Source organism: Pipistrellus hanaki, assembly GCF_964339955.1.
Source record: "Pipistrellus hanaki genome assembly, chromosome: 2".
NCBI lineage: Eukaryota > Metazoa > Chordata > Mammalia > Chiroptera > Vespertilionidae > Pipistrellus > Pipistrellus hanaki.
The window spans coordinates 31,439,528-31,467,284 of NC_140504.1; the positions used below are offsets into that span (position 1 = coordinate 31,439,528).

Here is a 27,757-nt window from a genome sequence, read left to right on the forward strand (position 1 = left end):
ATAATATTCCAAGTGCAGGTCTTTTACTTCCATAGGAAATTTATTCCTGGGTGTTTTGTTTTGTTTTGTTTTGTTTCGTTATGTTTTGCTTTGTTTTGTTTATGCAATTGTAAATTGGCATTGTTTTATTAGTTTCCCTTTCAATCATATTTGAAAAAGGAGACAATAATAAACAATGGTGTAAATAGAGTCTATGCCATAAATGGTGTAGGGAAAATTGGACTGATAAATGCATAAAAATGAAACTAGATCACCTGCTTAAACTATTTGCATAAATAATTCAAACTAAATAAATACTAAAATGTAAGACTCCAAACTATAAAGCTTCCAAAGAAAACATAGGCAATTGAAGGGTTAGATCATTTACAATATTACCAATTTTTCTTGTTTTTTGAGATAGGCTGGTAGAGCTATGAACTTCCCTCTCAGGATTGCTTTCACTGTGTCCAATAAATTTTGGGTTTTTGTGTTTTCATTGTCATTTATTTCCAGAATGCTTTTTATTTCTTCTTTGATCTCTTTGGTAAATCAATCATTGTTTAATAGCCTCCAAGTGTTTGATTTTTTATTGTTTTTATTGTAGTTGATTTCTAGTTCTATGCCATTGTGATCTGAGAAGATGCATGATATGATTTCCATGTTCTTGAATTTGAAGAGACTTAGCCTGTGTGCTAATATGTGGTCTATCTTTGAAAAAATTCTATGTGCACTCTAGAAGAATGCTTTCAGGTGAAATAGTCTGAAGATGTCAATTAGTTCCATCTGATCTAGTGAGTCATTTAGGATTACTATTTCTTTGTTGATTTTTTGTCTAGAGGACTTATTCAGTGATGTCAATGGGTTATTAAATTTCCCTACTATGAGTAAAATCTATGACATTTTTTCTTAGTAATAGTTTTTCTGCTATATCTCCTTGGGCAAGAGAAATAAAATAAATAAATGAAAGTACATAAAACTAAAAATTTTTAACTGCAAAGGGAACCACCAACAAAATGAAAAACACCACTCAATGAGAGAACATATTTGACAATGATACATCTGATAAGGGGTTAATATCTAGAATTTATAAAGAACTTATACAACTTAACACCAAAAACAAACAAAAACATACAAACAAACCAATTTAAAAACAGGGAAAGGACCTGAATAGATATTTAGTTAAAGAGGACATACAGATGACCAATGGACATATGAAATTATTCTCAATGTCACTAATAATCAGAGAAATGAAAATTAAAACCACAATGATATTATACCTTATATCTATCAGAAGGGCTATACTCAATAAAAAGTATGGCTGAAAATGTGTAGAAAAGGAAACTCTCATGAACAGTTGGTAGGAATACAGATTGGAATAGCCACTATGGAAAACAATATGGAGTTTTCTCAAAAAGTTCAAAATGGAATTGCCTTATTACCCAACTATTCTACTTTTAGGTATCTATGTAATAAAAGCTTAAGCAACCATTACAGTGGAATGACAAGAATGACCAATCACTATGACCACCAGGGGGCAAATGCTCAATGCAGGAGCTTCCTCCTGGTCAATGTGCTCAGAAGCAAGATTCATGGATGGTGGGCACATGGTGGTGGCAGGAATCTCTTTCACCTCTGCAGCAGCACTAAGGAGCAGCGAGCTCAGTGGTATGGAGCAGCAAGCAGGCTAGTAAGGAAGGAGGGTGAGAGGCACAGGCCAGGCTGAGGGATCCCCCAGGGCATGAATTTCATGTGCCAGGTCTCTAGTATATTTATAAAAACCAAAAACACTAATTTGAAAGAATATATGCACCCCTATATTCAGTGCATCGTTAGTTACAACTAGAGGCCTGGTGCACGGAATTCTTGCATGGAGTGAGGGGTTGCACAGCCCAGCCTTCCCCCTCTTGCAATCTGGGACCTCTCCAGGGATGTTTGACTGCTTGTTTAGTCCCAATCCTTCAGGGCAATCGGACATCCCTCTCACAATCCTGGACCACTGGCTCCTAACCACTTGCTTGCTTGCCTGATTGATTGTTCCCAACCACTCTGTCTTCCTGGCTAATCACCCCTAACCACTCTGCCTGCCTGCCTACCTGCCTGATCACCCCTGATCGCCTCTGCCTCAGCCCCTGCCACTGCGCTTCATCCTGAAGGACGTCGGAATGACGTTCAAAAGGTCTTTCAGCTGTCCAGGCTAATTACCTTATTATGCTTTTGCTATCGATATTAATAGATAGCCAAGCTATGGAAGCAACCAACCTAAGTTCCCATCAATATTAGTGGATTAAAAAAAAAAAAAGTGGTGGTACATATACACAATGAAATGTTACTCAACCATAAAAAAAGAATGAAATCTTATCATTTACAATAGCAGTAGTATTATGCTAATTGAAATACTACATCAGCGAAAGACAAATACCATATAGTTTCATCAGTATGTGGAATATAAAGAACAATATAAATGAACTAACAAAATAGAATATAAGATTTAGAAATTAAAAACAAAGTATTTTACCCAACACATGTTAAATACTCTTGTGTGCCAGAATACTATCATAATATTATATATAAAAAGCCAGGGGCTGTCACAACCTAAATGACCAGGCAGATAACTGAACAGCATGCTGCATGGGGCAACAAAGCTCAGCAGGGAAGTTAGTGAAGGATGACCAAACGACTGACTAACAGCCTGCATGGGGTGACCAGCCAAGCAGGGGAATTTGTGAGGGATGACCAAATATCTGAGCAGCAGGCTGCGTGCGGTGACCAGGCTGGCAGGGGAGAGACGTTGAGGGTGACCAGTGCATCGGGGGGGATGGGGGGGCAGTTAGGGGTGATAAGTCCAGCAGGTTAAGGTGGTTAGGGATGATCAGGCTGGTAGGGGGGAGATTAGGGGTCATCAGGAAGGCAGGCAGGTGATCAGTTAGGATCCAACAGTCCCAGATTGTGAGAGGGATCCAGGATTGAAGAGGGTTCAGGCTGGGCTGAGGGGAACATCCCCCCCTATACATGGATTTCATGCACCAGGCCTCTAGTCAATAATGATAAAAGTATAATATGTTAATTAGACAAGACAGCTGAACCACCTTAGAAATATCATTCCAGACACCCATCCTGACAAAGCTGTGGTGGCAGGGGCCAAGGAAGAGGACGTTAGAAGGGATCAGACAGGCAGGCAAAGGTTAGATGCAATCAGGCAGGCAGGCAAATGGTTAGAAACCAGTGATCCTGGATTGTGAGAGGGATGTCTGACTGCTAGTTCAGGCCCATTTTGGATGGGGCCTAAACCAGCAATTAGACATCCAAAGAGGGGTCCCAGATTGTGAGAGGGTGCAGGTCAGGCTGAGGGAATCTCCCCACCCCACCCCCATGCACAGATTCCATGCACCAGGCCTCTAGTCTTTTAATAATGACAACTTGGTAGGGTACATACTACCATTAATCTTGTCTATTAGTAATCTGAGACTCAAAGGTGCTAATTAACTGGCTCCCACATGGTAACTTGCTTATACACCCAAGCTGTCCTACTAAGTCTGGTGCTCTTTCCACATCACAAATAAGAAAATCTCAAATGCCTCTCAAACTTTATGTTCTTTGGCCAATAATCTGGGCTTGCTTTCTGGTCCATAGTCTTTTTCTTCAGGTAGGCACTACCAAATACTGTCCTATTGTTCTCCCTTTAAAGCTACTGCCACATGCTCTATAGCTAAGAACTTTTCTCTCCAGATTGGTTGCAGAAAGGATCATCTTCTAAATCCCCATTCCATTGCTGTCACCTAAGAAATAATATACATACACAGACCTCTTTCATTTGGAAAGTTTAATTGTTGGCCCCTATGTACTAATAGAATTTTAATGCATTGATGTCTGCCTTCATTCAGCAAATATGTATAGATGGCTATTGTGGGGCAGGCACACAGTTCAGAGAAAATAAAGAATATGAGCAATTTATAAATAGAATTAATCAATTACAAAGTACACACACATTCACATTACAATGGAATCATATAAGCAAGAACAAAATATGCATTAGATAGAATTTACAGAATTTTTATTGTTCCTGAAGCTATTCTATATAATAAAGAGCTAATATGCAAATGGTAGTCACACCCTCACACCCTCGTGCCTGGGCTGGAGTATCTGAGGCCAGGCCAGGAGACCTGAGCCTGTGCCCCCCTCCCCAGTGCCAGGACCAGAGGATATGAGGCCACACCCCTGCCTGGAAAGGCCTGACAGGGGACCAGAGGCTGGGCTGGTGGACCTGAGGTTGCACAGTGGGACCTGAGGCCACACCCCCACCCAGCACCAGGCCATGGGACCTGCGGCTGTGCTCCCTGCCCTATGGGGCTTAATGGGGGTAGGGCCGGCTGGGTCTGGATCTCATGAGATTTCAAGGTGCGAGCAGGTGGACAGGGACTTGACACTGGGTCCTATGGTGCACCCCAGTCTCTGATAGAAGGGAGATTTTTCATATACATTTTACTAATTTTCTCTGACACCTCTACCATAGAGAAAGGGCAAATAGCAATATTAAAATATTTCCTCTAGTTAATTTCCTTTTAATGTGCATGAATTTTGTGCACATGGCCACTAGTCCTATATAATAAAAAGCTAATATGCAAATTGTTCCCTCAACCAGGAGTACGACAGGGAGTTTGGCCAGCCAACCACCTCTGGCCTCTCCCTCTGCTTTGCCAGATCAGCACTGAAATCGTCCACTGGGCTTCTAGTATAGAATAGTTCTGAAATATATAGTTTCTGAAAGCTTTACTTAGATGTAGCCAGTGTGGCTTCCTCAATTCATGTTTTGAAGCAAAGTATGCATTTAAATCATCAGACACATTCCTGCATAATCAGAACAATTAGAACTGAACAATGTGATTTCTTTGAATAGCCTTTTTAGAAGGGAGATTTCTCCTTTATCCCTTCTTTGTGAGAACAGTTATTCATAAAGCATTGGAATTTTGTCAGGTTTGATATCAGTTTTGTTTCCCAAATTGAAATAGACAAGAAGTACACAATAACCTACTTCAGGAAATGTTAGATAAGCTATTTTTGGTTTTTGGACTTGCAGACCAAGAATTGTGACCATTAACAGCCTGAGGTTGGGCCGTAGAATAAAGGGGATGTGTCTGGGATTCCTTTTCTCCCAGTTTTGGACCATTCTTGAAATGAAGATAGTGAATATAAGTCAGAGCTAAGCATATTGGGACTGTTTTCTCTCCATGACTATCTATATTCAGTAAAAAAATTGGTTAAAATTAATATTTTAATTCCATTTGGAAGAAGTTGTAAATGTTAAAATTGAATAGGACACATAAGAATCAACCTCAGTAGTTTACATCAGAGATGGTGAAAATGTTGGGAATTTGGGGCTGAATGATATGGAAACACTACAGGTATTTTTTTTTCCAAGCATCTTTCTTATATGCCATCATGTCTAGCTGTCAGGAGCCAGAAGCCTTGGCCAGTAACTCAGTTTGATCTCTCCAAAGATGAACCATTAAGAACTATTGTACATTATCTCCGAATAAATAAATAATAAATAATAAATAAAAAACTGTACCAAAATGTAAAATTTTGAAAATATCACAAAATTATATAATATTAAGATATCAGCCTCATTTCAGAGAAAGTTTCTGCCAGACGATGCATAAAAAGAAGCAGACAGTAACTTTCAAAAGAACATAACAGCAAGGAAACTAGCTGAAGGTGATCAATAATCAAACAGTATTGTGTGGAGGTTATTTTTTTTCCTTATGTAGAGTCCAAATTTCCAATTTGGGAAATCTTAAAATATTATATTTTAAATGATCTTGATTTAAAGGGAAAAAAAGGAGAAAGTATCCAATTATGTCTGACATGAAGATTTTACTTTGATACAGCAATGTCTCTCCATTAGAACAGAATGTTTTTCAAAAACAAGTCTGGTGACAGACTAGAAGGTAGTACTTGTTTGCTAGAACATAGGAGGTTGAGTGATTAGTAGAAGAATTTCATGAGTATAAAAGAGAAGGACCTAGAATGTGTCAGTGACATGAGTGGAAAGCAAGAGACAGAGACAGAATACAAGGAAAAAACAATTGGACGTAACAAGTAAGAAGATGGAGTTAGCACATGGGATTTCCAGTTGCATTTTCAGTTGGGAGGAATTTAAGTATTAATCACACAGTTTTAAATCCTTTTATGTTTAAGATGCAAAATCCTTCATGAGTTATTTTCTGATCTATAATCCCAAGTTCCCAGAAGGATGCCTCATTACCATTTATTTAAAATGTCATATCTATAAGGCTGGCTCTTTAATGCTTAGTATGGTCTCTATGTTAAACTATTTATCAATTTGACTACACTTATCTGTATTCATATGATGGCATTGATGAACATAGAAGATTTCTTTCCTACTTCTTTATGTATAGAGTGAACTACATGGTGTAGAAGATAGATAGATATAGATAGTTGTAGATATAGATATAGATATAGATATAGATATAGATATAGATATAGATATAGATATAGATATAGATATAGATATAGATATAGATATAGATATATAGATATAAATAAATAGATATATAGATATATCTGTATGTATATATGTGTAATATGTGTATAGATAGATGTACACACACACACTCACACACACACACATGTATATATATTAGAGGCCCGATGCATGAATTTGTGCTGCAATGGGGTCCCTCAGCCTGGCCTGCGGGATCAGACCGAAACCAGTTCTCTGACATCCCCCAAGGGGTCCCAGATTGCGAGAGGGTGCAGGCCAAGCCAAGGGACCCCAATAGTGCACGATTGGGGTGGGGAAGAGATGCTAGAGGTTGGCAAACTAACTGGGGAAGAACCGTGGGAGGGCTCCAGGGTGTGTCCAGCCCATCTGGCTCAGTCTGGATCAGCTGGACCCCTGCAGCAAACTAATCTATTGGTTTGAGAATCTGCCCCCTGATGGTCAGTGCACGTCATAGCGACTGATCGACAGGTGGACTCTCTGCCTCCTCGTAGTCATAGCGGGCAGTTGAGCAGCCTTAGCATATCATTAGCATATTATACTTTGATTGGTTGAACGGATGACTGGATGACTGGACATTAGTATATTAGGCTTTTATTATATAATATATACAATACATATACTAGTGTGTGTGTGTGTGTGTGTGTGTGTGTGTGTATTCAGTGTGTCCCAAAAATATATATACCAGTATACACACTGAATAATTATTAATTATAACAGGTTAAATCTGAAAAGAAAGGAATATCAATCGAGTTATCAGAAAAAAAGTGTGTATACATTTTTAGGATCACCCTGTATATTCTATTTAAAACTTCCAGAACTTAAACACCATAAACATAGTTATTCATATTTCCCCTTCCCACCAAAAAGAAAGCACAACTACAGTATAGAATCACCGATGTCTTAAATTCTGACACTCTAGATGTCACTTCAAATGTAAACAGTCTGTATTGTTCCTACTCTGCATTTCTTCACTGAATACATTCAGATCATTTTTCTACGGAGAAGCACTCTGCTTTCTTTTTGCTTTACATTCAAAGACATTGCCTATAAGTTTGTGTGTAAGAGACTTAAATATAAATTGGATCAATCAATAAACTGCATGGCTGCTGCCAGATAACTTACGAGCTTGGTCTTTCTTTTATAATCATAATTATTCTATCTTAAAAAAATAATAATGTGCTTGCTATCTAATGCACAATAATCTTTTCATAATGTTGTTTTCAGGGTTTGTTCTATGAGTTGTACCATAAGTTCCTTCAGGACCTTAAGCTACCAGGTTTTACACAAAAATTCAGTTAATAGCAAGTGAAGTTAAGAGTTCCCTGTCATGTTTTTGTATTGCATTTTAATATGCTCATTTATATGACCATTGAGTATTTGAAAATGCTTTTAAATAAAAATATCCCATGAAAATTTCCTTACATTGTTATGCAGATTCAATAAAAAGTAATGAGTATGACCAGAAAGCTATCTTTACTTGGAACCTATTTTTTAAAAGTCACTCTCCATCTCAAGAATGATTTAATATTTCAGCATTATGCACACGCACACACACACACACACACACACACACACACACACACACATACATATATGCACATGTATATTGCATGTACACAATAGGGTAGAGATTATGGTGGGTGTTTTTCCTTAGAATTTTAATTCTTGTAAGAAAAGAAGAACTAATTGTCTGCATTTCTTCATATTTATCAAAATCTGTTGCTTGCTATAATAATCCTAAAGCACTTCTTGTCCATAGATTAATTGTGGTTATAGATGGATTTTACTCATTTAACAGGTATTGTTATCACAGCCTAGTTTTTACAAATGTAATTGTGAAGTACATTTTTACAATTTAGATAAAATAATTTTTACTATTAAATTGACCCATTATGTTGAGTTTCTATAATGGCTCGGTAAATAAAAGAATAAATTCAATTTTAAAAAATTAATTCTATTAATTTGTTGAATTTGGAAATTAATTAATTGAACATAATTAACCAATTTACATGTAATATATCTCTAAATATTTTATACATAATATACAAATAGTCTATAAAATTGAATATTTTATGAAATATTTTTATAATTTCTACCAACTTTATACTAAATGCAGAAATATATTAGAGTAGATGTTTATTTTAAAAGTTATAACAAATATAGTATAGAAACTATTGTCAGAAAAATGAATTAATATGCTTAAAGTGTTATAAAAGTTATATTTTTTATTCTTTTCTCTATAACTTTAATATATGATAAGTCCTCACTTAATGTCATCCATAGGTTCTGTGACTTCAAGGGAAATTGCCTATAACTAAACCAATTTTACCACAGGCTAATTGATATAAGACTTAAGTTCCAATAATGGCATGTCACTGTTATCATGACATAGCATGAAATAATATTATTCTACGACCTACTACGTAAGAAAGTCATTCAGCCCTAACTGGTTTGCGGACTGAAAGGTCCCAGGTTCGATTCCAGTCAAGGGCATGTACCTTGGTTGCGGGCACATCCCCAGCAGGGGGTGTGCAAAAGGCAGCTGATGGATGATTCTCTCTTATCCATGTTTCTAACTCTATCCCTTTCTCTTCCTCTCTGTAACAAAATCAATAAAATATATATATATTTTAAAACTCATTCAGCTGTTACTGCCACCATATTTGCTCTATCTTCTTTTGTTTCTTTTAAAACTTATTTATTTATTTATTTATTTATTTATTTATTATTGAATTTATTGTGGTGACATCCTATATATATAATAAAAGGCTAATATGCAAATTGAACAAACAGCAGAATGACTGGTCACTATGACTTGCACTTACCACCAGGGGGCAGACACTCAAAACGGGAGCTATCCCCTGGTGTTCAGTGCACTCCCATAGGAGAATCACTGCTCAGCCAGAAGCCCTGAGCTGGGCTCATGGCTGGCGAATGCAGCAGTAGTGGGACTCTCTCCTACCTCTGCAGCAGCTCTAAGGATGTCCAACCACCGGCTTAGGCCTGCTCCCTATGGGTAGCAGGCCTAAGCCATCAGTCAGACATCCCCTGAGGGCTCTTGGACTGAGAGAGGGTACAGGCCAGGCTGAGGGACCCCCGAGTACACAAATTTTGTGCACCAGGCCTTTAGTTGGTTCATAAAATTATATCGGTTTCAAGTGTATAATTCTATAGTATATCATCTATACATTTTATTGTGTGTCCCACCACTCTGGATTAAATCTTCTTCTATCACCATTTATCTTCTCTTTACCTTCTTCTATCCCCCCCACTACCTTCTTTTCCCTTTGGTAATAACCATACAGTTGTCTGTGTCTATAAATATATTGTGTGTGTTTTTAATCCCTTCACCTTTCTCACCCAGCCTCCCCCCACCTCCACCTCTCCTCTGATAGCTGTCAGTCTGTTTTCTATCAATAAGTCTGTTTCTATTTTGTTTATTAGTTTATTTGTTCATTAAATTCTACATATGAATGTACTTGTATTTCTCAGATTGGCTTATTTCACTTAGCATAATGCTCTCCAGCTCCATCCACGCTATCCTAAAAGGAAAAGATTTCCTTCTTTTTTACAGCTGAGATGTATCATTGGCAAATATGTTCTCCCATTCAGTGGGTTGTTTTTTTCACTTGGTTGATATTTTTCTTTGTTGTGCAAAAATTTTTAGTTAAATGTTAGACTTGAAATGGTAAAAATCTTAGAGGAAAACACAGGCAAGAAAATCTTGGACATTCTTGTAGCAATATTTTTTTCTGAAATATCACTTTGGGCAAGTGAAACAATTGAAAGAAAAAACAAATGGGACCCTATCTCATTTTTCCTTTTTCTTTTCTTTTCTTTTTTAATATATTTTTTTGATTTTTTTTTATAGAAAGGAAGGGAGAGGGATAGAGAGCTAGAAACATCGATGAGAGAGAAACATCGATCAGCTGCCTCCTGCACATCCCCCACCAGGGATGAGCCCACAACAAAGGTACATGCCCTTGATCAGGTTCGAACCTGGGACCCTTCAGTCCACAGGCTGACACTCTATCTACTGAGCCAAACAGGCTTCAGCTTATCTTCCTTTTTCCGGTTGCCTTTTCTACCTTGTCAATTCAGACCCCTACGATCTCTCCCCTACACCATTCTTTTTATTGTACAACCTACACTTCTACACCTCATTATCAGATTCACTATAAAGCAGAGCTTTAAACATTCCAGAAATATGAAACAGAACTTTTAAAAAATCTTCAATTATTCTACAACTTTTTAAACTTTTTTTTATTGTTGACACTATTATAGATACCCCCATTTTCCCCTCCTTCTCCTATCTCCACTCAGCCTTTGCCCCCCTTCCCTCTGGCCATCACCACTGTTGTGTGTGTCTATAGGTTATGCATATATGTTCTTTAATACCTTCTCCTTCTTTATACACTGTTTTCTAGTTGTGCAAATCTCCTCAGTTTAGCATTTAAGGTATTCCAAAAGGTAGTCTCAAATCACTTCTGACAGTGATTATTTTTTAACCATGGGCCATTATTGATGAAAATGTACATACACATATATGCAAAGAGTTGTGTATGATTTTATGAACAAGTTTTAGAAAATTATGCATGTTCTCCACCCTCACATCCTGTCACTCTGCTACAGATACTTTAAATTCCAACCATGTTAAACCATGAGCAACCTGAGAACTGACACAGTGTTTTATGTGAAAACACATTCTCATGTGCCCAATGATACTATCCCAAATATCCCCACCAAGTAACTTGGCCTCAAGAATCTCTCCCTGAGGTCTCTCAGAATGTTTTCATTCCCTTTATCTGCCCCTTGATGCCTATTACCTGGATAACTTGGGGAAGATAAATATCAATTTTCAAATTTTAGTCTCTACTCTTCTTCCTAAAGTAATTTTTTTATTCTGGTGGGGAAATATATATATAAATATATATATATATATATATATATATATATATATATATATATATATATATATATATATATATATATATATATTCCCCCCCCCCGAAGAGCATGTACTCACCTTGATGAACATAGGCTTCAGTTATATTTAAATTTAATACTTATTTGATTTATGTCAAATCAAAAGGGTGTTTCTAAGGTGTCTTTTTTTATTTTCTAGGTTTCTTGAGCACAGGAGATCAGGCTGCAAAAGGAAACTATGGACTCCTTGATCTCATACAGGCTTTAAGATGGACTAGTGAGAACATTGGATTCTTTGGCGGTGACCCCTTAAGAATCACTGTTTTTGGATCTGGTGCTGGGGGTTCGTGTGTCAATCTGCTGACTTTATCCCATTATTCTGAAGGTAACCGTTGGAGCAATTCAACCAAAGGTATTATGCAGGTTGCAAATTTTGACAATTTTGGTGTCTGCATGCCACCACCATCAGTAGTATGTGATGCTCTGTATATATTTCTCTGTTCAAACTGAGTGTCAGGTAGAACTCAATAACTGTTTAAAATTTTGTTTCTTCAGCTTTTATGCATGTTCAGATTTTTGTCAAACTTTCTGTCTCCTATAGAACTTGGTAAGGAAGCCCTTTCAATCACACTTCAGAATGGTTCACATCACAGTTACTTTTCCTTCCTCCAAAGGGTGATTTTTAGGGAATGCCAAGGATGTTTGTAGTTCTATCATCTCTGTTTATTCAGTAATCAAAATAAAAGACAAGATGTGTTTTTATTTAAGGATTGTGTATAATCTACTTTTAAGACAATAGACATTTAAAACCCTTTGCTAGTAAGAAAGAAGGAGCAATAAGCTAGTTTGTTTAGAAATGAGATTTTCACTTGTTGTCTGAGTGGAGAATAGATGTCTGATTATTTTGCATGCATGATCCAAAATTGTCAAAGCATTGAGGTCACTAGCAGAGCTTTAGATTTAAAACAATAGGTTTGAGTTTATAATTTTTTTCTATTTTTAACTCCAAAAGTGTTTTTCTCTCCAAAATCTTGGCAAAGTAGCATGGAGCAGAGGCTGCATAAACCCAAGGAACTTTTTTCTTGTCTCCATTTTCTGGCCTTGACACAGTTTTTAAGGGCCTGCCCAAATCTCCTTATGTTGTTGTGTGTTTTTTATTGACTCCCATCTCACCATGAGTTTAGTAATTCAACTTACATCATTAACTTGTATCCTCAAGAACAGAAAGTGTTTTATTGGAGAAGTTTGCAAAAACAGATGGTCTCTTTCCATTTCACACACATAAGAAATGGAAAGATGGAAAATAGACATCAGCATAGGCCATCTTATATTTTGTACTTTATGTCATTTTATATCTATGAAATATACATTGTCAAGTGTTCATAAAACATCTTATTTTCTAAGACTGAGTTTTATGATATAAGCACCAAATATAGAATATTTGTTTTTGGTATCAAAGATACATTTATGTGAAATTTTGAAAAATCAGCGGGTAATTAGATGAGTATATGTATTTGGAGAATCATATATTATATATTATTATTATATCATGTAATATATGGACCTCATTATGGACATCATTCCTGTAATATCTCATATGTATTAGTAGAATTCTGACTCGAGATAACAAAATGGCACATATGAGAACATTGCCCATTGTATAGAGATTTGGTTGGTAATGAAATGGCTTATTATGAAATAACAGAGTTGTTTTCTTTAATAGAACAGATATTACAGTTCTAGCTAGGAACTACAGTAAGCTAATATTTCTGTTTAGACTTCTTAGGGCATTTGATGTTCTTTCCTCCTAGGTTTTCTAAAACTTTTTGTAAATGTAAAGCAAATATGGGCACCCAAACTAGTTCTAGCCAGTATAAAAACTAGCATTCCATATAAAGATATGAATCAGTTAGCTCATTGGCTAGCATCGCTATTTATCAATGGATGATGTGGTAGACAGTGGCAAATGGCTATGCAAACAAGTCAACAATACAGCATTCCACAAGCCTCTTCAAGGGAATCTGTTCTTACCTGGCCACATAAGTGGACTTGTGTTTGGTCTGTTCCTAAGCCTATCTCCACAAAGCTGCCTGATTTGACCAGGAGATGCTTGGGAGATGTCTGGAAATCATCATGCTAATTCTGTCTCCAGTGCAGACAGACTTTAAAGTTTGTAAACTCCTCAGAGCTGTAGCAATGCTCAGGCCTATATCAACCAGAAATCAACGATAGCTTGTGGACACACAACAAGCACTCTTACTAACGATAAAAAAGATGGTTTTCCCAATACCCTCTAGGTGTCATCTTTCAGATTATATTTAATGATAGGAATTTTCCGCAAAATAATTTTTGGTATATGTAGTTAATGTCATTAAGCCCCTTAAAGGGGAAAATATATTATAGAAATCGCAAGATTTATATTATTTGTCAAGTTTTTAATTAGTAAAATATTTCTGTGAGCTAATGTTGACACATAGCCTATATAATTTTTTGAAATTATCTCTATGTATACCATTTACTCTTGCATACTTTGCTCTAGATGTCAGAAGATGTCAGAAACCAAAACAAATTTAAATTAGTATTGTTTTTAGAATTATCTAGGAACATATTATAGACTGCATTTTGAATACATATATGCATTTGGAAAAAAATCTAAAATTCTGTTTCTAATTCAAACGCTGTTTTAGCACCTTTGTGAAAACTGCTCTTATCTCATTTACACATATGAATAACTGAGCATGTGTTTAAATAACCACTCTACAAAGCTGCATTTGGAAAATGGTAACAAATGTACTTTTAAAAAAGAAAATAGATAAATTTAACACAAGGATTTTATTTGAAAATATCATAAGGAGTAGATAAAGTGTATTTGCAAATTTGAATGGCATGCAGTTCTAATCAAACTGCATATGGGACTGTGATTTGTAATTTTTAAATGCAATTAAGTGAAAAGCAACGGACCATGTACTTTGCATTTTTTATGATAAAACATAGCAGTGCACGTTCAAAACTGAAAGAAGTTAAATCACACCCCACAAAATCCTCTGCTGATGTTTTTTTCTTTAACCTAGTGAAAGTTTTATATTTGAAAGATGAATATTCAGCATACTATGTCTGACAGGAAAAGCTGGAAAGAGTATGTCTAAAGTGAAATTCTGTTTTGTGTGCCTCAGGGCTATCCCCAGGGTATTAGCAAATCCCCAGCCCCAATGTGAGCTCTGAGCAATCCTTTTTCAAATAAAATCTGATTAAAACAAGCACACACAGCCATTTTGAAGGAAGACATGTGCAGCCAAATTGGAGGAAATATCCTCAAAAGACAACAGAGAGTCTGATGAAGAGATAGTGGGGAGAGACTTGGTCCCATCTGGTTGGCTTTGATAATAACATAGGTGTTTACATGATGAGCACAGACAAATGTGTGCCTTTTTACCACTAGTAGTTGCACATTCTCCTCCTCTCCTTGCTTAATGCCTCTTTGAGACAGATACAACTTATACTTCTTGATCCCTAAAGTGGTTGTAACTCAGAGCAGAAGACTTAATCCTCCTCTCAAATTCATTATACCCTGGGGATGCCCTTATGTACCTTCTCTTAAACAAAAATGTCTTTATCTTTTGTTCTTGAGTTGTATCTGGGTTTTTATATACACGTCTGAAATATCTAATGTTATTATTATTATTTTTTTTTATCACAACATCATTCAAAGGTCACCTGAAATTCTTTGTTGTTTTTCCCATAGGACTTTTTCAACGAGCAATAGCTCAAAGTGGAACAGCCCTTTCCAGCTGGGCTGTTAGTTTCCAACCTGCAAAATATGCTAGAATGTTGGCCACAAAAGTTGGCTGCAATGTTTCAGATACGGTAGAATTGGTGGAATGCCTACAGAAGAAGCCTTACAAAGAACTTGTTGACCAAGATATTCAACCAGCACGATACCACATAGCCTTTGGACCTGTGATTGATGGTGATGTCATACCAGATGACCCTCAGATATTGATGGAGCAAGGAGAGTTTCTCAACTATGATATAATGTTAGGAGTTAACCAAGGAGAAGGATTAAAATTTGTTGAAAATATAGTAGATAGTGATGATGGTATATCAGCTAGTGATTTCGACTTTGCTGTTTCCAATTTTGTTGATAATTTATATGGATATCCAGAAGGCAAAGATGTGTTGAGAGAAACGATTAAATTCATGTATACTGACTGGGCTGACCGTCATAACCCTGAAACCAGAAGGAAGACGTTATTGGCCTTGTTTACGGACCATCAGTGGGTGGCACCAGCTGTTGCTACGGCAGATCTTCACTCAAACTTTGGTTCACCTACATATTTCTATGCCTTTTACCATCATTGCCAAACAGATCAGGTTCCTGCGTGGGCTGATGCAGCTCATGGAGATGAGGTTCCCTATGTACTAGGAATCCCCATGATTGGACCTACAGAGTTATTTCCTTGCAATTTCTCCAAAAATGACGTGATGCTGAGTGCAGTTGTAATGACATACTGGACAAATTTTGCTAAAACTGGGTATGTACCTAAGGAATAAAGTTTTCTGTAATGTAATACAAAAATCCCTTTAAGCATTTAGTAGTAAAAATAATATATATTTTGTGCCCAAATGATTTAATAGATTAATAACAGCAAGATGTTGTGTTCCCCCCCCCCTTTTTTTTCCCTCAAAATTCTTACTGTGGTTCTTCAAAATTAGTGTTTATTAGTTCTTACCTTTTAAGAAGTTTATTAAATAGGCTTACATATATATTGCACTCCTCAATAATTAAATTTCTTTTGGTATTTTACTTGAGTAAGACATTATTATTAAATATTGACTAATATTCTTTTATAGTGCTTTCCAGTTTGCAAAACTATAAGACTTTGGTTCTGCCAACTATTGATACATTGTTAGTGACAAGTAAGATTAATCCCATTTTACAGAGAAGAGACATGAGGCTATCAGAGCCTCTTCTAGATATTAATTATGTCTAATATATAACAGTACTAGAACTCAAATCCTCACCTGCCAATTCCAAATATTTTTCCACTACTCCATGCTGTCTCTGCTAGTTTGCCTATAAGACAATGAATAGGTACATAAATTTTTAAATCTTTGGGTAGATAGTAGCCCATTTGTAAAAGAATGTGAAGCTTACTCGAATTGCATTATCATCCATCAAGCAATCTGCCTGCAATGAGATTTATACTTCCAAATTGACCCAAATTGTTGTTAAAACACTCTAAAGCCTGGCTGAATTACCTCTTCAATTTGATGTCAACCTAGTACTATTTCCATTAAGAAAGTGAATAAAATAAATTTGTTCTCATAATTGCTTTTTTCTTTCTTAGTGACCCAAATCAACCAGTTCCTCAAGACACAAAATTCATCCATACCAAACCCAACCGCTTTGAAGAAGTAGCATGGACCAGATATTCCCAGAAAGATCAACTTTATCTCCATATTGGATTAAAACCACGAGTTAAAGAACATTATAGAGCCAATAAGGTGAACCTCTGGTTGGAGCTGGTACCTCATCTGCATAATCTCAATGACATTTCTCAGTATACCTCTACAACAACTAAAGTGCCATCCACGGACATCACTTTCCGACCTACGAGAAAAAATTCTGTACCTGTCACATCAGCCTTTCCCACTGCCAAGCAGGATGATCCCAAACAACAGCCAAGTCCATTTTCAGTGGATCAGAGGGACTACTCGACAGAGCTGAGCGTTACCATAGCAGTTGGAGCATCACTGCTGTTTCTGAACATCTTGGCATTTGCAGCCCTGTACTACAAAAAGGATAAGAGGAGACACGATGTTCATAGGAGATGCAGCCCTCAGCGTACTACTACCAACGATCTGACCCACGCACAAGAAGAGGAGATCATGTCCCTCCAAATGAAGCACACTGATCTGGATCATGAATGTGAGTCCATCCATCCACATGAGGTGGTTCTCCGGACCGCCTGCCCCCCAGATTACACATTAGCTATGAGGAGGTCACCTGATGATGTTCCCTTAATGACACCCAACACCATTACAATGATTCCCAACACTATACCAGGAATTCAGCCCTTACACACATTCAATACATTTACCGGAGGACAGAACAATACGCTGCCCCACCCCCATCCGCACCCCCATTCACATTCAACAACCAGGGTATAGCCAGATAACAGAAACAAACTCTATTTTTTTGATGGATTGCAGTAAAAGATTACTGAAGATTCCTTGGCTTTCAACCTACAAAACTCTTACTTATTTAAATAAGGAGGAATATTATGTGAATATACATATCAAGGACTTTGGGGGTTTTGAAAAAAAATGAATTGTATATATATACAAACACAAATCAACTCTAAAAATGAATTTCAATTGCTTGAAGCAATTGTTCTGAATGATACTTTTTCATTCACATTCAAGAATTAATTTTTTGAAGATTTATGTTACAAAATGGAATTAGGCATGTGGAACACCAAACAGGAAAGAACTATGTCTGAAATATAAAAAAAATAAAATAAAACAAAAAACAACCATGAATATGCACAAGGGACACACCAATGGAATGTCAGATAATTTTCACCAGTTTTAATTTGGAGCCGTTTTGTTGTGTAGACCATATTTACATATTTGGATAAGTACACAAAACACCAATGCTGTTAATGGCCTTAGCAGAGGCTCATGCTGAAATTTGCCAGTAAAACAGAGAAGTTTAAAGACTGGCAGGTACATGATCACATAAGTGCTGTCAGTATAAAGTTGTGGGGAATACAGGAAACTGGATATTTTTAGCACGATGTGCATGATAATCTATATGCTTGGTGGCTGTGCTGCTGATTAAGCCGTAATTAAAATTCTTCTCATCCCATTGGAGTCTTTAATAGAAGCTTCCTCCATCAATTGGCAGAACCGAAAGAAGATTTTAAGGGGCAAAAGTAATTACAGTAAAATAATTCACAGTAGTTTTGATAATAGAAGGCATTAGTTCTTAAAGGTATTTGAAGAAACTGTAGGTATAGTGGTGAATACTCGCTATGAATCCCAGAACAACAATTTCCTGTGTTCTTAATGTTCTTTTCATTCCCACCTAAATTATTTATAAAGATGTAATCCTAATTGGACATGTGTTACAGGATCCATCATTTGCTGTGGTTTTTGTTACGCTGTATTTTGTTCCTTTTGGTAAGGTGAAGTGTGTCCAAAGAGTTACTTGCAACAGTCTTTTATGAAATGAGGATGCCCCAAATTACCACTCTGGTTATAGCTCTCAGTTAATTGATTTACTCATGTTGCATGGCAAAATGTTTACTAATAATAATTCAATATAAAGTTATGTCCCTCCTCACACCACTTATCTTTCTTACTGAGGTCCTGTCACTGGAATTTACTCTGGAAATCTCAGTAGAGTACAACGTAGATGCAGAACCTAAGAGAGACAACATCTGGGGGATTTTAGTCTTACACGTACATGTGATTTTTAATGAATATTCTAAGACCACAGGAAACTCTTCATCCACTGTTGTTTACCGGTAACAGTATATCACAGACCTATCCAAATGTTTGTATATGTAATCAGATGTACATTTATATTAAAAAAAAATGAGATGGACTTAAAGAGCACATCCTGATAAATACTTTCTCTCTTACCTGTACTATATTTCTATTAGACTAAAGTTATGTGATTTTTTTTTACATTTTTTCAGATGACTAGCAATTTTGATAGTTTGTAAGATAATGCAAAGAACTTTCTCTGACAAACTAACTGCAGTAACAGAAACCTTTCTTTTCAGTTACTCTTTTTCAAGAATGAAAGCTTATTATACAAAAAAAAAATTGTATACTACTTGATGGAAACAACTTTGTACATCTTGGCCATGTCATTGGTCATTGCGTGAAATAAAGATAAACTGGATAATGACTATTAGTCCAATGATAAGAGACATGATCTTTGCTCATTAAAGAGCTAAAATGTTTATTGCTGTTTTGTCTTTTGTAAAAAAAAAAAAAATGAAAAGAAACATGACTGGCTCAGAGTCATTTTTCTAGACCAATCGAATTTTTGAAGACATTTAGGTAACTTCTTCAGAAATCACACCATGGATTTCCAGGCAAGTCTCATCTCAGATGAAACTGATGAAACTTTAACATTATGAATTTATAAGCCCAGGAATTTGTGGACGAATCAGCTTTGTATTTTTAAATACCTCTTGTGGGAAATAAAATGTGCCAATTGTTTTCAGTTAAAATCCTAGGTTCCAAATCTGATCATTGAAGAAAAGATCTTTTGGAAATAAATCGGTGACAATTCATGGAATTAAAGTAGATAGGTTCATTTTTAAGGGTGATTTAACTATCATAATGTAATGGACAGAAAGTTATCCTTCTAAGAAGATTTAAAAGTGCTGAGCAAGATAGTAAGCTGACACTAATAGATAAAATCTTCTATTTTAGGGAATTTCTTTGTTTATAATTCCTTCTAATTGTTAAACTGTCAGTAAAATTTAAATATTGATCCCTAACTTGAAATAAAAATCTATCTTAAAAACAAAAATTCTTCAAAATCCAGAATGATCCACATGCAGTTTTTGCCAGGGGTGGTTATACTTTTAGATTGTGAAATGCCAATGTAAACCAATAAAAACAATTATCTAGCTTTTGCAATATTGTTTAATCAGAAAACTTTCTTTTACTATATTGATTAAACAAAAGATAAAAACAGAAATAGAAATAATAACAGAATAAGGTACGAATGGAATCTTTCATATGCAGTATTTCACCTGGCAAAACAAAACATTCTACTTTCAACAACGGCCACATTTATATCCATCTACCTATCTGTTGCTCTAAATTTATCTGTCAATCAATCTACCTATATATACCATAACTGACATCTATTTTGTATTAATTTACCAAAATGGTTAAGGAAACAAAGCATAGCCCTATTCTTTTTTCTAAATTAATATAATAACAACTTTGTGGAAGATAAAGCACTTCTAGGTTTTATAACTGTTCCCAAGCCCGTGATAAAGTCATTGTGAATGAGTGTTAGCTCCTAGTTTTATAGTTACAGCAGCTAGTTTTCTGAGTGAAAAAATAATGTCCCTGGATAAAAAGAACATTAAGCACTGTTTTTAAAGCTGAAACATAATTTTAAATGCAAGAAGTATTTTGGATATTGTTAATAATTTTTAACCAATATGTATAAAATGTGTTTATTTAGATGATAATTTTTCTTTAGGGAAAAATGTAAGTCAGAAAATTAAAATAATATATTTGGCATTACTTATTAATTTAGATTTCCCTGCTTCAGATTAAATTGCCAAGTCAAGGCTGCTAGAATTTATACAAACATTATCAACATATTAATGTTGTTTCAGAGTATGAGAGTGGAAATAAAAGTAACACGTTTCATAGTTTAAATTTCTATTTAATATGTTGACTGAACAAGATCTGGTTGAGTACTACAAATGTATCATGAGGTTCATCATTAACTTCATGGAAATTAGAAAGTCATTTGCTACAGCATTAAATGTATCCCATTTTAAATTGGAGAGATCATGCTAGCAACTCAAAGCAAAAAAAAAAAAAAAAAAAAAAAAAAAAAAAAAAAAAAAAAAAGTCTGAGCAATGTATGGGGTATTTCATTCATGTCAGATTTAAATGTTGATTATAATGATGCTATAATTTAGATTTTTTTTATCTGTACCACATGAAAACAGCAACAAATTAAAAAAACATATGTGATATTAAACAGGAAATAATATTTTCTTTTAAAAAATGCCAAAACTCATGTGTTGTCTCTGTAACAAATCCTTCCTTTTCAGTTATTTTACCTGTTGACATTCTTTTACTAAAACACATATTAATATCTTGAAAGGATACAAAGAATGTGATTAAATGTGTTCCAGCTTTACAGACACTACTACATAGAAATTACTGGGATTCTTTTATTTGGCTATTTTCACAGAAATATTTCACAGGACAAAATGATGAAAGGCATTTTCAGGAAGCTGTCAAACATCATGGCAGTTCTTTGGTGTTTATTTTCTTCTGTTTGGTGCAAAAGACTGGCTTTTTCCTTCAAGTCTAGTAATTAGTTGTTTTATACTATCACTTTTTAATGTGAGTGAAAATTAGATAATTTGGATATACTTGTGAAAACATGATCCCAAATAAATCCAATTAATGGGCACTTCCCCACTGAGATTTTGTTATCATTCATTTAATTATCTTCTCAAGCTTTACTTGTTTTAGCTCTTTAGTCAATAAAGTAAGGGAATTCCTCCAATAGCCTTATACCTCTCCTGCACTTGATACAACAACATACACTGCAAATTTCCATCAGAAGTTTCTAAAGAAATTTCCTACTGACGTGAAATATTTGGTAGACAACTTGATTCTTTTTCATAAGCATTCTGGTTTGATTCTATTCTAGCACTCTTTTGTATTTGTTTTCAGGCCAGAAATTAATTCCATTTGATAGGGTGTGGATTATACAAATTGAAATAACCATGTGCAGGGCATAAGTGCCTTTTTTCCTGGTATTTTATTTATAAATCTTACTGTCTTCCTTTTTTTTTTTTTTTTAATTTACAGAGCTTGATAAATCTATTTAAAAGGTACAACAGGATGACCATGTTATAAGTTTTCAAAAATAAATTTTTATTTAAGAGGGTCTTTTCTTGAATTTAATTATATTTTTGTATGATATCAAATGTTGCCAAATGACTTCTGGAAAAGAGCAAAGTGAATTTTTGGAAAGCAAGTTATTTATACATCTGATTTAATGATTCTTAAGTATGGAGACTTAAATCTCTAACAAACTTTAACATTCTCCCAAATACTAGGTAAGTTTAATTTCAAAGAAGTTTAAAGTTGTTAGGGACAAACATAAATTAGATAGACACATAATTATTTTGTCTAGCCAACCATAATGCACTCTATACTAAATGCTTACAGGATACTTATGAACCTTTCACATTCATATATTTACAAATGACTTTGTATAGCTTTTTTTTTTTTTACTTTGTATACCTCCTTACATATGTACTAATGTTGTAAATTTAGTCCTCTATGGAAAGTCAAACCAAAATGCAAGTAGTTTTGTGTCCAAATGAATGATAATTGAAGCTTTAAAGAAAATTGTCAAGTCACAGTAACAAAAAATCAGCAGATAAAGTTAAAGCAGAGCGACTTTTTTGAATGCCATGCATAAGGTAATACCTATATTAGATGGTGTATTTAAAAGGATTTAGTATTTTTAATTTGTCCTTTGCATTCATATCATTTAGCAAATTAATAGGACACATGTCATGTTTTTTGTAAAAGAGGCCATTGGGTTGTCATGATTCGATTTGTGTTTGGACATCCATGGCTTTTATTAAAAACACATTTACTATAAAAAAATAAATATGACTGTGTTTTCCAATTTGTGCTGACTATTTTTAAACTCAGGAATAATTTCTTCTCTGTTTGACACACAGAAAAACATTTCCAAGACAAGTGCTCTCTTGCAACTTCTTTGAACTGCCCACACATGTGCTGACAGTTCTGATTTAATGGAAACAATATTTTATGGTCTGTTCACCTCTTGGTGAATGCAGGAAGAGAAGTTGAAGAATAAAGTTTGGTATCTATGGTACAATCGTTACACAGCTTGTCAGAAAAGCAAGAGAAAAATGTAAGGTGAAAAAGAAAAAAAAATAGATTAAGGAAATGAGAGGGGAAAAAAATTCTCAGTTTTAATTTAATGACTTTCTGCCTTCAAATAGTTTTGTAATAGATATATGTGACAGGATATTAAAAAAGAGAGCAAAGAGATTTAAATAAACCCCTTTAAACCATAATCTATTGTCCTTAAAGAGAAAAATCAATAGCATTTAGAAAGAAACAAGAAATTTAATCCATGATCCAAGTCTTGGTTAAATTGTGTCACTGGAAACAAACAAAAGAACAAAAATCTAGAGTGATATATCTCCAGCCTTGTACTAACTACTTAATACAAATCTTGATAGAGAAGACTGAATGAAGTATTGGCATCTCTTATCTGAATATAGCCCCAAGATAAGAATATAGCAAAAAAATAGGACATGAGAGAATTTTCCTATACGTGGCCTAAGGATCAATATTTCCAAATCACTAAATAAAATAATTGGCATTGCTTTGTAGGTTTCTGTGGCTGCAATGACCATCAGTATCAAATAAAAAACGCAAAAACACATTACAAGGATGTCTCTCCCTATAAAAGGTTTTGATGTTTTGTAGAATTTGATAATTAACATTTTATATAATTTCATTTTCACTACATTTTTATATTTCCTTACAGATTACATATTATTCTTAGATTCAAAAAAGAAAAAGAAATTCCAATCTAGTCTGTAAATGTTCATATGAAAGCAGCATTTCCAATGGAGTGCTATAATTTGATGCACTTCTTACTGCCCTAATCATGGAGAATTGACTTTGAACATCCCTCGACCCACAGGTTGAGAACCTCTAGCAGGGTCACCTAAGACCATCGGAAAGCACAGATATTTACATTATGATTCATTAACAGTAATTTTGCTACTGTTAATGCAAAATTATAACTGCAAAATTACAGTTATAAAGTAGCAACAAAAATAATTTTATGGTTGGGAGTCACCACAACATGAGGAACTGTATTAAAGGGTCGAGGTATTAGAAAGGTTGAGAACCACTGCCTTAGAAACTTTCTGTCTGTCTCTTGGAAATATTAAATTTCACTCTCAGAGCTGACTTCTGCACTACAGGAAATCTTCCCACCAATTATGGCATCTTCAGTTTTCATGCCCTGTCCCATTATTATTTATGCCTTCTTCTACAAGAGTGTGAAATGTGTGTGGAAAGGCTTAAGATAATATAAATAAATGGTACTTCGGGCTGTTAAGAAGCTAGTGTACAACATTGCCGAAGCCTGTTTGGCTCAGTGGATAGAACGTTGGCCTGTGGACTGAAAGGTCCCAGGTCCGATTCCGGTCAAGGGCATGTACCTTAGTTGTGAGCACATTCCCAGTAGGGGGTGTGCAAGAGGCAGCTGATTGATGTTTCTCTCTCATCGATGTTTCTAGCTTTCTATATCTCTCCCTCTCTGTAAAATATCAATAAAATATATTTTTTAAAAAGAAGCTAGTAAACATCAATCAAACAATGAGAGGAATTAGTCATTCACTCAACAAATGGTGCTGGCCGCTGCCAAGCAGTATGTTGTTAGATAACAGGACAAATCTCTGCCTTACCTATTAACATACAATATGGCCAAACACGGAATAACTATAAATACAAACTATTCAGACCATCTTTTGTGCTATCCACTGTACCAGATCGTTACACAATACCTTGTTTTATCTATAGGGGTGGTTATAAGTAGGTTCACAGTTAAGATATTTTAAACTATTTTGTATGTCTTAAATTGTAAGCATAAAATATTATTTGAATCTTATTGAGCAAGTCCATCAACAAAGGCATGTGTGTATCCATCATTCCCGATAATAATTATGGCCATGTCTGAAGCCACACTGGGCTATGCCACAGAATATGAAATATTTAGCTTAATCCTCTACCCAAATATGTGGTTATGAACTCTAGCATTGCACAACACCATAGTTCTGGAATTCTAAAGCATGCGGCTGCAGTTGAGACCATTTGAAATGTTTTCCTTATATAGATCAACTGTTCTATTTTTTTTCCTAAAAGTCCTGAAGTCTCAATCACCTGACTTTTGTTTCAAAAATTAAAAACAACTATTATATCTTGCATGAGTCATTTTTCTTCTCAGAACAAAAATTTCCATTTTCATTACAAAAGAATTTAGTATTTTTTACCATTCTAATCATTGCTTTTTAAAATATTTTTACAAGCCTAAGTTTCTTAGGAAGTGTGAAGTCTAGGATTAAATATATAATTGCTTCAAGCATAGGTATATTTACTTAATAAAGACTAGATCCTTCATTAATAGAGACTACTATTCACTCTCTCATTATAGAGTATCTTCTTTTAATATAACTTATGGTAGTATTACCTTTTTTTAGTGGCTACATCAAATTGGCAGTTAAGATTGAAATCTATTCCCTATTAAAATTTCTACATGTACTGCTGTTACATTAAGTAAATTCTCCCTTCATGCAGTCCTTGATCATTTGAGTTTTATTTCTTCTTCGGGATATTAAACACTATTAAATTCCACTTCATTCAATTCAGCACATTGTTTTAGCCTATGAATATATTTTAATCCATCCCATAGCCATGAGATTCCATAAAGTGGTAAACATATCCTCTATCTTCACTCGGGTCACTTATAAAAACACTAGAGGCCCCTCAGCCCAGCCTGTACTCTCTCCAATCTGAAAACAATCCAGGACGGCTGGATTCCAACCAATCACCTGCTGGCCTGCCTGCCTGATTGTCCCTAACCACTTCTGCTTGCCAGCCTGATCACCCCCTAACCATTCCCCTGCCAGTCTGATGGATGCCTAACTGCTCTCCTGCCTGCCCAATTGTCCCTAACTGCCCTTCCATGCCAGTCTGGTTGCCCCTAACTGCCCTCTCCTGCTGGCCTGATTGTTCCCAATAGTCCTCTCCTGCTGATCTGGTCCCTCCCTACTGCCCTCCCCTGTAGGCCTGGTCCCACCCAACTGCCCTCCCCTGCTGGCCTGATCGCCCACAACTGCCCTCCTTGCCTGCCATCTTGTGGTGGCCAACTTGTGTGTTATAGTGATAGTCAATTTGCATATTACCTCTTTATTATATGGGATACTGTTCAGAATCAGGTAGAAACAAACATGTGAAATATTAATAGAGTATTACAAACTAAAAAAGCAACAGCTGGCATTTACTGAGCACTTACTATATTCTAGGTTCTATATCACATCTTAAAATATAACACCACATACAAGTCTCAAAATACCAATACTTTTAGATGTACTTATTCATTCTTTTACAGATACATATTAATGGCCTACTCTATATATGAGTCATTGAGCTACTAGTGATAAGAAAAGTGAATAAAATGTACCTTTTATTCTTCCATTACTAGCAACTGACTGATTAATTCTTCATTTTGTCTATACAGATAGCACAGTAAATTATTATATATTTTTGAATAATCTATTTTCTTCCATTTAAAATATTTGAATGGCATCCATAGTAAAAAAAAAAAGGGGGGGGGTGTAGTGTAGGAGTGGATAATTACTCCAAGCTTTCTATGTGGCAATTTCTAAATTACTGGTGCTTTATGACAAAAGATAAAATAAATCATAGAAAAATAGTTTTGTTCCACCACTATGATATTATCCCCAACTCTCACAGCTAACACCTGTTATAATTAAGATGTTGATTTAGGCCAGTCAAATGTAGCCTTCAAAGGAGATTGCTTAATAGAAACAGTAATGCATGTTAAGGTAAAAGAAAAAAAAATTAACTTGTATATATATTTCTATAAATATTCCATTCATGTACAAATATGTGCAAATATTTATTGTTGATATAATATGGGGGAGCACATTATATGTATATTTTTAAGTCATATGGAAATGGGAATATATTATATGTCTGCTTTAGAGAAAATCAAAGTAAATAAAAATAAGTCCCAAAATGAATTATACTCTAAAGCTATTCCAATCAAAATTGCAACAGAGTATGTTTGTTTATTTGTTTGTTTCCAGACCTTACATGGGTGAACATCAAGAATATTCAAGCTTATTTTGAAGCAAAACAGTAAGGAGCAATTATTTCACTTAATATTTTGCAACAGTTAGTATTAAGATATAGTGATTAAAACAATGTATTATTAATTCAGAGAGAGAGAAATGGAGAATAACAGTGAACTCATAAACAGATTTACTAAAAAGAAGGGATTTGGTGTATGTTAGAGTAACATTAGAGGAAAAGATAAGCTCTTCAGTTAAAAATAGTTGTCTACATGGGAGAAAATCACCTCTGTATTACACTACACATAAAAATTAATCCATAAATTAAAGATATAAATCTAAAAAGCAAAGTTTAAATGTCTTAGAAGAACAGATAAGAAAATATTATAATGTACTTAAAGTTTGGAAGAATTTATTAAGACATTAATAATATTAACCAGAAAGAAAAGGATAGGAAATTAAAATTAAATCTAAATGCATAGATAATGATATTTTTAAAATAATGACAATCATATACTGAAAGTAAATATTTAAAAACAAGCAATGAAAGATTAATTAAGGAGTTAAATGGAAGCTCCTATAAGTCAATAGGGGAAAAGACAACCCACAAGGAAAATGGGGTTAATTAAATACTGTGGACTGAAAATATCACAAAATTTCT

At 34.9% G+C, this 27,757-nt stretch overlaps 1 protein-coding gene across 8 annotated transcripts in view; it reads left to right on the forward strand.

Moving 5' to 3' along the window:
• The window catches only part of NLGN1 (neuroligin 1), an 806,764-nt gene extending 785,750 nt beyond the window's left edge, over window positions 1-21,014 (forward strand). For 5 of the 8 annotated variants that reach the window (XM_084874160.1, XM_084874159.1, XM_084874158.1 and 2 more), the window contains 3 exons: window positions 11,628-11,840; window positions 15,171-15,960; window positions 16,777-21,014. In XM_084874160.1, coding sequence (XP_084730286.1) covers window positions 11,628-11,840; window positions 15,171-15,960; window positions 16,777-17,599 — 1,826 coding nt within the window. In that variant the 3' untranslated portion in view covers window positions 17,600-21,014. The remainder of the gene's footprint in view (window positions 1-11,627; window positions 11,841-15,170; window positions 15,961-16,776) is intronic. The other 3 variants (XM_084874161.1, XM_084874163.1, XM_084874165.1) reach the window with 1 other exon arrangement.
• The last annotated feature ends 6,743 nt before the right edge of the window (window positions 21,015-27,757 follow it).